Source organism: Phallusia mammillata, chromosome 7 (assembly GCF_965637545.1).
Source record: "Phallusia mammillata chromosome 7, kaPhaMamm4.hap1.1, whole genome shotgun sequence".
Lineage (NCBI taxonomy): Eukaryota > Metazoa > Chordata > Ascidiacea > Phlebobranchia > Ascidiidae > Phallusia > Phallusia mammillata.
This window is the reverse complement of record NC_137258.1, coordinates 2,471,117-2,484,316: the sequence shown is the minus strand read 5'-3', so window position 1 is coordinate 2,484,316 and position 13,200 is coordinate 2,471,117. Positions and strand designations below refer to the sequence as shown.

The window sequence follows — 13,200 nt, the reverse complement described above, 5'->3', positions numbered from 1 at the left end:
AACCAAAAGAAAATTAGTGAAATTAAAAAAAAAATCGGTCAGCACAAGCGACAAAACATTAGACAGTTAAAAAATCCGGAATGCGGTGGAAATTCCGCACTATTGCTAAACCAGGGGTTCCCAACTGGGGGTACCTACGTACCCCTTGGTGGTACGAGATTGAACTTCAAGGGGTACGAATATCCTTGGGCCACAGAGCAGCTTTTGAAACAGATTTCACAGCACAGTTTTATTTTGCAATTGTAAATGATATTATGCCATAAGACCCATTGCCACATAACAATACTTTTTTTACTTGCTGCCAGCAATAAACACAAAGTTAGGAAGATAATGCACAGATAAAGTAGGCATTCAATGTAGTCTTGCAGCAGAAAATCTGCTGCAAACGGTTAATTTTTGTGATTTTTGTGTGAAATACTGGCTTAACGTTTAATTAAGCTATGAAAGCAATTTAATTTGGCAATATATATATATCCCGTACATCCCGGAAATGATAAACTAATTTTGACGTTTGCTAAATTTTTGTAGTTTTTTCAAGGCCGGTCCGCAAAAAAAATTCAATTTTATAAACGGTTCATAATGCAAAAAACTGCAGGGAACGACAACCTTTTTTTACACTCGTGCTGTAATATAAAGCTGAAGATTTATTGCTCCGGCCTTTAAAAACAATGAAAGCTCAGCAATGAAAATTTGTCCCAGCTCACAAATGTATCGGACTTTCACTAGGACTATTAGTTAAACATCTGAATCATTTACCCTGCAAACTGGTATCGACAAACTAGTTATTTAGATTTGCCGCATAAAATTAATGAAGAGCTTGAGGCGGGGAAAGGCCTTGATGAGCTACATCCGGCCAAGGGAACGTACTTTGAAGTTACCAATAAATCGGTAAAGTCCAACGAAAAAACTAAAATTCGCAACAAACAATTAGTTAATGGGCTGTGGATCGCCACTTTTGTCTTCCCATGTGTGTGCTAACTTGTTAAATGTACCATTCAAGCACGTTTGCATTCTACCATCATATAACCCAAGAGTACCACCTGAAAATAGAAACACAATAGAATTTTTCATTCAAAGAACTTATTGTAACGTAAATCAGTTAATCAGGTGCTACGACAACCAATTTGAACTGATTGTTTTAATTCACCCTACCTGTGTCTATGAACATGACATTTTTCCCTTGAAACCTAGAAGGGTTTGTTTTCATCTCAGCAAGCATTCCTATTAGAGCTTTTCCGGTATAAACAGGATCACAGAATATTCCCGTGGAACTAGCTACTTCTTGCAGGAAGTCTATTAATCAGTTTGTGATAAAATATTATAGTGACCCTTTTGTTTCGGATTTTCTGTGAAAATACTTACAATGGTCATCCAAGGGGCTTTTTCTATATCCTCCTCCAATGTAATCATCAATAATATCAACTAAATCCTCTGATCTTCTCTCAGTGACATTAAGCTCCTGCAAAATCACATTTGCATGGTCGTGGTAATAATCCTTGTCAAAAGAAACACTTATTCCATGAAGTCTGCAAGTAAAAAAAAACTTGGAATAATACAGTTTTGAAATAGTTGGTGGGCTTGTAGGACTTTGTCAAAATGTTTTAGTTTTATTAAAACTTCCAAAGAAAGCAACAAATATTTCCAATAACCCTAAATCTCGTCTTTTCTTTCCATTATTTCCCTACTTTATCTTTTGCCCAGTCAAGTAATTTCCAATGCAGAGTCCAATCAAGGTGCCACCGGTACCAGTAGCCACAAATATATCATGAATCTTATTGAAACCTTCTTGGCTCATTAATTCATTCCAAGCCTCAATGTAACCAAAAACACCAGTTGAATCTGTTCCTCCTATAGGCATTCGGTAGGCTGGTTTGCCTGTGGATTGTCTTAAACAAAACCACAAACAATAAAATGGAGGTGAAAGCAGATAGAAACTGTACTAGTAGAGTACATTTAAATTGTGGATTTTTTCATACACATATGACAGTTTTGGCATCGAACAGAATAGGTGAGGCATGGATTTTTCGCCTGTTACTCCCAACAAACTGGAGTGTCATTAGATGGTTACATTAGCCAATACGGCCAAGCTCTTGTCACAAGCTGCACTGATGAGACTGGAAACAGTGTGCACTGTCTGCAGCTTATCGTTTATTGGCTTGACGTTTTTACATGTGAGTATCATTATTAAAAAAATCTCTTTAGTGCACCATAATTTAAAAAATGCAATCGTTACTTAAAATATATATTGAAGTTGCTGCTATCCAGATCTGTGTCTGCATATAGTGCAATTCCATTGTGGTAATCTTAAACAGAATTGTCGGCATACGGAACAATTCAAATGCAGAAAAACTTACTCAATGCATTTTGCCAGTCTTTCTTCTCTTTCCCTAACGTCAAGCTCAAAGTCAGAATCAAATGGAACAAAATAAAGTTGACTCCCACAGAAAATTGATGGTAAAAGGTTGCCAGGATCTTTTGTGTGTTGCTTTGTATCTTTCACAGATAACGTCTGTACCATGTAAATGTTTTTCAAATGCCGGCAGTGGTTGCGGTAGGCAAGAAATTTATTTTTAATTAATCCTAAATGCATTAATTATAGAGTAGGCCTACCATACATCCTCATTTTAAACGAGAAGCAAATTGTCCTCCAAGGACAATAAAAAATGCCCAAATGTCCTCCTTTTTTGAATTTTCTGTATTTATTAAAAATTTAAAAACCAACTGTGCCTTTAAAAACGGCCAAAACGTGAGTTGAGCCCATTGGTAATTGAAATTAACAATGTATAGTAAGTTAAACTTCATCCAAATTGGACTATTATAATTGAATGCGTGAAATATCTTGTGCCTTTATTTTCTTTAGGCACAAAAATAAGTATAAATATTCTTTGTCGGGAGTGTGTCCTCCTTTTGGGTGATGAAAGTATGGTAGGTCTATTATAGAGTTAACACAACATAAAGAAATATTTGTTAATTAACATGTATAATTACATTAAATTATTTAATAGATTGGTAGAGTTATGTATATGATGCAAACTAGCCTCTTTTTTAATGCTACACACCATGTTTTTGCTTCGTAATAACAAATGGCAATCCAATCCTAGTTGGGTTGCGGCCACAGCAGTTGCCCTGCAGCAGTTTGAATTAAAACTGCCACAAGTTATAACTGACCTACATCCCTTTTCTAATGCATCTGCCAGCAAGAACTCCAGTTTTCGGACCTACAAACCAATTACTAATTTAAATGCACAGGGGTACATTTTAAACAAACGAATTGTTTATATTTACTGCATTGTTTACACTGGGGGTAACATTAATTTAATTTTGTTACCTTTGTTGCATCCACTGGCTAAAATGAATGGGTCAGCGCAATTTGCAAACGGATATAGTTGTTAATTATACATTTCTTAGAGAAGGTTAAAGGCTGGAGGTTTGGGGTCAAACACAGCCATTGGATACACTGTCAAATGAACTTGCTATGTAAAACATTAGCAATACTTTTACTAAATCGAACATTCGTGTAGCTTTAGTCTTACACTAGAAGGGTGGCTTAGCACATATTGCCCTTGCATATACACTATAATCTATTTTAAAACATTGATATATTTCCTATGCTTATTTTATATTGGGTCCCATACCATCCACTGTCTTTTATAACCTTAGTTGTTTCTGCAAGCAGAAACTCATGGGCCCCACACATGCAAAGTTGTAGATAATGCATTTCAAGAGATAACCATGTGAAAGTTTAGTATTGTAAGGAAAAACGCAGTGATCGGGACTGGGCTTAAATATTAATACTATGTAGAGAACAAACTATATAAATTTAGATTTACCCCAGGTATTGTTTGAAATATGTCCTACTTAACGTTCTTTTTCAAATAAACGAAGAAGAAAGTAGTGGCATAATGGGGTAAAACAAAAAAATGAATAGCAAATTCTAGAAGCTGCCAAATTTTCATTCAATTCGAATTTGTGAAAAGGGTTACACATTTTAGAGATTAGTTGGTTAAGTTGTGGTGCTACAGGGCAAAACATAACATTTGAGGACTTAGTATGTTTAATATACTTTGCTAATTTCATATAATTAGGACGTTTTTTAAAAGTTCATTTATTTTAGGGGGCTAGTTAAGTAAATGTTGGGGCTAAAGGTAAAACACATCAATTGAAACCTACAAATAGCATAGTCCACATACTACCCAAATTTTATCCAATCCCGACACTGTTTAAAAAACTGACCCATTTTAGGGGGCTAGTAGGGCAACTAATGGGGTCCGACACACAAACTAAAAAAATATAAAACCTCAATGACTTAATCAATAGTATTGCAAAATTTCAGCCCAATCCGCCAATGTTTAAAATTTTGACCACTAGAGGTGTTTTGAGCAACAACTGTTAATGTTTCTGACGTCATATGGCTGTTAACAAGCCCGCGCAAAAACGTCCACCAAACAATCCACACAGTCACAAACGAGTAACATACAACTGCTTGCTCTTAAACTATTGAGCAACACAATTCTTTCGTTTGTGGCGCCCAGTAACATACAAATACGTTTTACACTTGGGTGGCTTGTTGGGTAAATGTTGAGGCTACAAGGTTGAACACACCAATCGACATCTATAAATGGCATACTCTATAAGCTATCCAAATTTTAGCCAATTCTGACACTGCTTACAAACTAACCCATTTTTGGGGGTAGCGGGGTAAATACTAGGGTTATTTGGACAAACAAAGCGGGATACTCATCTACATAACTTTATCTACCATCTGTATAAGTTTCAGCCACATCCATCAAACATTTGATGGCAAAACGAGTCGGACAAACTTTGGAAAGAAAATAACCCATTTTAGGGGGCTAGCGGGGTAAATACTGTGGTTATCAACAAAAACAAAGTGGGATGCACATCTACATAACCATATCTACCATCTGTGTAAATTTCAACCAAATCCATCTAACATTTGATGGAAAAACGAGTCAAACAAACTTTGGGAAGAAAATAACCCATTTTAGGGGGCTAGCGGGGTAAATACTGGGGTTATCAACAAAAACAAAGTGGGATGCACATCTACGTATATCTACCATCTGTTTAAATTTCAGCCAAATCCATCAAACAGTTGATGGAAAAACGAGTCGGACAAACTTTGGGGAGAAGAAAAATGAAAGAAAACAAAACAATTTGAGTAAAATCAATATGTGTCCCCTTCAGGGAAGGGGACCCGTAATTAGTTACTCATGATTAGTATTCACGAGCCTACGAAAACCGACCAATACCAATTGCATTAAAGCGTAAACAAACGTCACGCTTGACATAACATTGCAAATTTACGAAAGCAGTCAAGAAAATACTTGTATCTCACTTGTTTGTTCACTTGTGGTTGCATGGGGTTCAGGCAACTGATGCGGATACAAAGAGTAGTTACGTGCGCAAAATTGCAAAACTGGTAAAGTTTGTCGTTTAAGATTAGTAGTTTAGTTCAAAAACGTTTTGCTTTTGGGAAGTAACGGTTGAACAAAACAAATAGCACATCTGTATGTATATATCTACCAACTGTAAAAGTTATATCCAATTAATCAAAGATTTCGTACCCTAACACGATTAAAAAATACTTACTTTATTTCCACTCAAAATATTTCCAGTCAAATCATCTCTTTTTATGTACAAATGCAAATCATCGGGTATTCCTGGCAGATTCCATTTGTGAAGCGGTGTTGGTAAAGCTGCCAACTAAAAATAAATGGAGTCTTAAAAACTGCAGCTCTAACATACACAACTGAACCTTACTGATAAAATTACATTGACAGCAGAAAAATCGTTAATTGGCAAAAATGTTTTGTGTTTGCAAGGTTGTTGGTTGCAATCCTGTATCTGTATCTTGTATGTGATAAGAATGACATAGTTAAATGTTATCCACATCCTAAAAACGTTACCCTGACTCGTTTGCTAGGCGCAAATGCGAGACTAGATGCAAATTTTGGCGGATGATAATCAGACACTTTGTGAAATTCCATGATAATTTCAATTCCAGATTTGCCAGTTGAAAATAACAAAATTCCACCAGTCAGCTTTCAAAATTCTAAAGATTTTTAAGACAGAAATGACACAAGGCACAATAGCTTAGGCCAGTGATTCTAAAACTGTGTGCGTGAGAGATTTCACGTGTACCGCAAAATATTCCCTATTTTGAAGTGCAAACATACCTGTTTTTTTAGGACTTTATGACGAATAACAGTTTAATGATCAATCTCATATATTAGTGACGCCACTATCTAAATTGTTAGTTTGTGCGTTGCCTGAATATTTGGCATCGTTTGCACACAATAGCATACAAAAAGACTGCCATGTATTGCTTCCAAAATCTTTTTAATAAAGTGGTTCTTAACCCTTTTTAATTTTCTGAACCCGAACGACTTCGAATCCCAATACGGACACGTTTGCAAACCAAAAAACGGTAATTAATTATCAATCAAATTTTAAGACGAAACAGAAAAGGAAAGTGTTAAACAAAAGTTAATGGCTCTTTTGCTGCTGCTTTTCGTCGACGATCCTAGCGATTCTTGGCTTTTTTCAAAAAAAGGTTGGTCTTTGTAAGTTGTCCCATAAATTCAAATTCAAATGTTTTAATTTGCAAATGATGGCAAAAACCTAAGCCCGGTTTTCGTGACATTTTGCGTCCGACTTTCCCACCAAATGTCGGACATTATTTACGCACTATCATAATGTAGAGCGCAACTTTGCACGGAAACTGAGTAGTGTAAAGGAAGTTTGCCTATTAAGACTACAATATCTGTCTCAAGTCTAAACTGGCGTCAAAAATTAATATACAATTTTATAATAACAAAGATTAAGTCGTTCAATTTATACTTAGGAACGCGTGAATTCACTCTTACGTTTATGAATCTTTGTGTACTAATTTCAGTTTAAATTATTGGTACTATTTTAGCAGGGCTCCAAATGCATACAACCATTTAAACACCACCACCTAACTTTGATAAATAAGTTACGATATAACACACAAGGCGAAAATGGTAGATTACCTGATGACTTACTTAATATAAAACAATCCCCAATATTAACAACACATCAAAGGTTATGCGAATGCAAGGCTTCAACAAAGACTTAGCAACTGTTAGTCTATGCTTCAGTCTTAAAACAACCAATTCCAATCATCATTTTTTTTAAATACATGGTTGTTGTTTGTTTAACAAAGCAAGCCTAAACGTTTTACATCCTGCCGTCTGTTGGCAAAACATACAGCGTGCTATTTGAAGCGTAGTCACATTTCAAAGGAAACGCGAATTAATTATTGTTTGTTTGCCATTACACCATATTGGATTTCGCCACATCACATTATGTTGGATTGTTGGATTATACAACATTAACTAACCCTAAAATTAAGTTTAAATCAACGCATAACCAGAAAGGCGGCAGGTAGTGGACCCCTGTGCTTGGATAACATCACGGCACGTCTCATTTGTTCTCAGATACGAACAGCAAACGTCCAACACTGACGCAGAGATTGTGTTGCAATGGCAGCCGAGTCAAAAGCACGTTTGAAGTGACTGTTCGCAAATATAGTGGCAGAAACGGCAGACTAAAGCATGTTTTACTTATTTATAAATGTATCGGTTTTTGCTGAAGTATCCGAAGAGTACTGATATCACACATAGCATCAGTTATCGGCGTCAATACAGTATCTTCGGGCCAACCCTAAATACTACAACCTATGTTGATTTGTGTTATACGACGCATCATACGAAGATTAGAAAATATGACCTCAGCTTATTTGTTGTAGTTATAGTGTTGACCTATTTCTGAGAGTGTAGTCTATTATATTAAACTAGAAGTAAACGGTTAACAGCTGGTAAAAAACAAGCGTGTGTTACATAAACGTGAATACGATTAGGGTGAACCATTTTTTCTGATACGAAAGCGGTATTCTGGTTACTTATTTTTTTCGCAAAAATATTGCGTCGTTAGCTACGAACTCGGTTTTCGAAACACACGTGATCGATTGCACCACACCAACGACAAGTATGTGTGACAACACTCTACGGGCAAGGTGTAAGACTACTTTTTATTGTGAGATCGTAAGTATTCTACCTAGGTTGCAAAAAAGGTAGGAACACCACTACTTCGATTGATGACCGTAACAGTCACGTCATGTCAGTTAATGATTGCTAATTGCACCTTTTAAACAGTTGGGGTAGCATCGCGGTAGTGACACAAAAAGTGTAGTGAATTAAAAAGTTTAGTGTGCGATTAACGTATTTCGGTCGTTGGCTGGTCAAAGCGTGTTTTTCGCGAAAATAATATTGGCAGATGATTGCCTAATCTCTGCCCCTTCATAGAACCCAGAATAAAATTGAAATACCCCAAGTGGTAACTTACATTTTAAACTAATTTTTGTGTGTGTGCAATTAACCAGGTTTGCAAATATGTTGGTTAGCTCATATACAAACACTCACAATAAGTTCCCCTCTTTCTTTTCCAACACCTGCTTGTTGACAACCAGCTTTCACCCTCGTAATCGCAGCCACGTTTTGAGATATTGATCTTAAGGCCTATGAAAATGAAAATAGCCCAGTTGTTGCAAAAACAAAAATAGAGAAGGTTTTAATAATGGTGGAGTTTCAAAATTGGCAAAAAACACGTTGTTGCTTTTTGCCACTGGATGACGCAAAAGATCCCAAATATTCTAATCTAGGAGTATTTCGAAGCACACGACCCACGTTAACAGGAAATTTGCTTTATCTATATAGAATCTGGCCAAGGGTTAACCTTAACTGGTTATGCATTGTGCTGTAAACGGTGTGATCTTTGTATATTTGTTTACATTAAAGCCAATACTTTTTATTACTTATTAGCGTAACACGTCAATTGACCAGAGTTGCAAGCGAGCCCGAAATCTGAGCCCGAACCCGAAACGTTTTTGAGAAGCCCGTTTAGGCCCGAAATTTTGATTGACAGGCCTAACCACGAAAGCCTTGCAACAAAGTATGAGTGAGAAAATATGAGAAAAGACAACAAACACAATAAACAATACTAGACAATGGGGCAAACAATACGTTTTAGAGTAGGGTGGGCGTTAGGTCCAAGCCAGAGAATTGTTACAAAAAACTGGCGGAAACGAAACGTAAAGTCAGGCCTGTTTTGAGCCCGTTTTCTGACAAATACCAAAGCCCGAACCCGGCCCGACCTGCAACTCTGCAATTGACTGTTATACAGATTCTCATTTGCCTTAGTATGACCCCTGGAACTACTGATCCAAGTGCAGAAACAATAAATGTAAGTCAGTAAAACTACTATACCCACCACACCGTGGACAATTGTGTTACAGTTTAAATAACAGGGATACGTTGCGTTAATATTTTAATGACATGCAGGGGTGAGCAACCTAAGCTCGCGAGCCTCATGTGGCCCTTCATTTAAGCGTGCGGCCCGCAGAGACGCTTAGATTTCACAAGTACTGGCAAACGAGTCCAATTATTACATATTTTTGTGATGATTAATGTGCCTGATGTTAGTTTTCTGCGATCTGGCAAAAAGTGACTAGAATCAAATACGAATTATACTTGTAGTTAAGCATATTTGCAAGACATGAGCTCAGTAATCATGACACAGCACTTAAAACATAATAGTACTTAAAATAACACAAAATACAAAGTTTAGGCAATGACTTGTTGGTAGTATGTTACCATGTTGTTTGTGAGACTGCATTGTGCATTTTCATGCTCAATTACATTTATTAACACGTCACTTGAAGCTAAAGCAGTAAGTTGTTGGGTTTGATTTTGTGATTAAACCTTTACTTTATGCTCAATTACAAAGTTAGTTATCTGGTTGGCTCCAGTCGTGGAGTTTGTTTGATGTTTGATGATAATTTTGCCGCTAGAAACGTTTGAGGTTGTACTTAACAATTCCACAGTCAGGGTGACTACTTATCAAAGTTAAATTTTTTTAGTAGGTTTGTCACTTTGTTTTTCTACAGTAAATAAAACTATGGGTACAATTAGGTCAGGTAAAACTTGATACTAAACAACATCAACAGTAAAGAACAGTGGCGCAAACGAATTTACGAGGCCTTTTTATGTACAGTGTTGCCAAGCTTGGCGGTTTAAGTGTACTCAAAGTAAATTATTAACCAAGGAGCTTTACTGGACAATCATACTTATCCAGCACAATGTTCAAGCAGCTCACCAGTTAAACTGCCAGGTAGCATTGGCGCTAGTAAGTGGATTTTGATCGTTTTCCGGGCTAAATTAGAATGAATAATGAAATGGTGAACCAGGCCAAATGACTTACACTCGTTTTTGTGTTTTTTTAACAGGGCGATTAGTTGAATTGGGTAACGTGTCAACAATTTAAGTGTGTTTGTAAGTTTTGTATGAAAGCTGTAACGTCAAACACAAACAAGTAATGCTATGCAAAGATTCGTACGATTGCTTGAACGATATAATAACAGACGTAGTCATCAGTGATTTAGCAACTAAGTTGAGAAAACAATGTTATGACAATGGTGTGGAAATTGAACCAAGGGAATCAGCAAAAACTTTGCATCAGGTGGGACTCGCGTACAAAGAGAAAAGTCCAGATAAGATCAGTCTCATTCAAAGTGTTGCCTTAATGACATCAGCTGTGTTAAGGCAGCCAGACAATGCAGATGACATTAGGAAAGATCTTGATGACTTGTGCATGCATATTATGACGTTGGCAAACGCTGCTAACCCAGATGCAGAGCTGGTGAGTAAAGCTGTTGTCGAAACAAAAGCACAAATTCAAATACTTCGTGAAAACACAAAAGATAAACTTGATGAGCTGAAACCAATGTCTGACGACTTGAAAGGCGACAAACATCATTCAATACGGATTCAAAGAGTCGCACAAGTCAAGAAAATACAATATTATGTTACTGACAGATATGTAAACATTATGAACTTTATCGCCACCCAAACTATTGAAATCATGGGGGAACCACCATGTAAGTTTGCGTTGGTAGGAATGGGTTCGTTGGCCAAAAAAGAAGTTACTCCATATTCTGACTTTGAAAGCATTATTGTGTTACAAGAAGTTGCTCAAAACATTGAGAATTACAATATTCTGCTAGATTACTTCCGATGGTTTGCAACTATTTACCAAACGATATTGGTCTGTCTTGGTGAAACTTTACTCAAATTCTTGGCTATTCCATGTCTTAACAATCCTTCAAACAAGGAAGAAGATTGGTTTTATGACGCATTTACTCCATGTGGAATCCGTCCTGATGGATTTGCTCCTCAAGCTAGCAAGAATCCATTGGGAAGACAAACAAAGACACAGAAGAAGCCGTGGATAACTGAGCTTATCAAACCAGTCAGTAAGATGGTAAAGTTCTTGAAAAAAGAAAAGGATTTAAAAAACGGTTATCATTTAGCAGATATGTTGACCACAACTTGTTTCGTTTACGGTGATTCTGTTGTTTTCAAAAAATTTGAAACAAAAATCAGAAAAACACTAGATCAACAGAAACTAGACAGGAAATCCTACTTTAACCAACGGGTACAGCAAAATATCGAACAAGATTATGAGCTATTTGAAATACGACCCAATGATTTTCGTTTTAAAATAGACATCAAGCGAGTTGCGTTGAGGGGTTGTTCTCTTTTCATTTTAGCTCTTAGTCGTTTGTACGACTGTAAAACTTTTAACTGTTTTGATATCCTTGACGAACTGATGCGTCTTGGTCTCATCGATGAGATGTTGCATGATAAACTACAATTTTCGTTGGCAGTTGCATGTGAAATGCGTTTGAGGCAGTACAGCAAAACATGCGGTCAAAGTGACATTTTGCTTCAAAAACCGCAAATCGGTGAGCCATCGACTATGGAAGACTTTACAAAAGACGTAGGAAGCAGAGCAGTTGTAGATGGGTTAAACGTTGCAGCATCGCTTCGAGAATATGTTGTGGAATGTTTTAAAGAAAAAAGAAAAGAACGAATTGAATTCACAGAATTGCAAAGTAACGCAGCACAACTAGCATGTTCATTGTATCTCTTTGAATTCGGATTAGTGCTATATGATGAAATAAAATACTTGAACGAGTTTAAAACTGTGGAAGGCAAAACAATTCTGCAGTTTGTGTGTATGTCATGTTTGCGCCACTGTTACAGATACGAGGAGAGCATCAAAGTCGCTGAGGACGAACTATCACGACTAGATTTGCATTGTTCAATAAATCAAAATTATTTAGATTTGCGTGGTAAATACTTGAACAATTGCCACCATTGCCTATTTTATTTACAAAGGTACGAAGAAGCACTGAAATACTCACAAAAGTTACGTGTGGTGCATTCAATTGGAATGCGGGCTGTAACAAAAGTAGAGATTCACGTAGACGAAGGAAAATGCTATACGATGATGGAAAACTACGAAAAGGCGCGAAAATGTTTCAAAATTGCATATGACGAAGTGAAAAAGGAACTCGAAGACAAGAACTTTCACCGAGGCATTTATTTTGATCTGTTGAATTACTACAATATATGCCTTAATAGTTTGGGTTGTTATGACGATGCTCTTTCTGTGAATGAAGAATTTATATTGGAAATACGGAAACTCCATGCTGATGAAGAAACTGATCCGTGGATAAATTCTGCACTTCTTTTAAAAGGTGACAGTCTATGTGGCTTAAAAAGATACGACGAAGCTCTTGATTACCTCGATAAATCATGGAAATGCAAATATATCAATGAGAATCAAGACAAGGGCAACATTGTCGTTTTTGCTTCCACTAAATACGAATGCTTGACAAACTTATGGCGATCATTAGAAGCAGAAAATTTTCTTCAAAATGTTTGGCATGAAAAGATGGAATTACTTCGCAAAGAGAATAAAACGGAGCTGTCTGGTACAGAATATTCCTTATTCTGTAGTTTTATTCATTTAATATTTCTGCTAAACATTTTAATAAAGAACAACTCCACGATGCAATAAGATTTGCAAAAACGTCGTTTCATTTGTCATTTTACTCGGGAAGCTTACACGCCGAAATGTCCGTAACTGCAGCATGGAACCTCGTATTAAACCTTTTTAAGATGAGTCGCTATGAGGAGTGTCTTGCTTCAGCAAAACATGGAATAAAACTTGGTCAATTTGTATGCAAGAACTGCTTCGAGGATAAAAGATTTTTTGCGATGACTGTACGATTTGCATTTTGCGAACGGGTGTTGG

At 36.6% G+C, this 13,200-nt stretch overlaps 1 protein-coding gene across 1 annotated transcript; it reads right to left on the bottom strand.

Annotated features, from left to right (window-relative positions):
- Positions 1 to 544: 544 nt before the first annotated feature.
- LOC145237698 (uncharacterized) lies at positions 545 to 6,005 on the bottom strand. The gene is made up of 8 exons (XM_080100664.1): positions 5,925 to 6,005; positions 5,608 to 5,721; positions 3,060 to 3,218; positions 2,355 to 2,509; positions 1,686 to 1,886; positions 1,363 to 1,526; positions 1,153 to 1,293; positions 545 to 1,040 (listed from the first exon to the last, which is right to left on the bottom strand). Exons 1-8 carry the CDS (start codon positions 6,003 to 6,005, stop codon positions 928 to 930), a joined length of 1,128 nt encoding a protein of 375 aa, XP_079956790.1. The 3' UTR covers positions 545 to 927.
- Between the last annotated feature and the right edge of the window lie 7,195 nt (positions 6,006 to 13,200).

What these genes read in the sequence shown, in the direction of transcription:
- LOC145237698 (XM_080100664.1), bottom strand. Translation starts at nt 6,005, where the DNA reads ATGGAATTTCACAAAGTGTCTGATTATCATCCGCCAAAATTTGCATCT. An exon ending in ATATTTTGAGTGGAAATAAA is followed by an intron (nt 3,219 to 5,607) that starts GTAAGTATTTTT and finishes ATTGGTTTGTAG; the next exon opens with GTCCGAAAACTGGAGTTCTT. An exon ending in AAGCCCCTTGGATGACCATT is followed by an intron (nt 1,294 to 1,362) that starts GTAAGTATTTTC and finishes ACTGATTAATAG; the next exon opens with ACTTCCTGCAAGAAGTAGCT.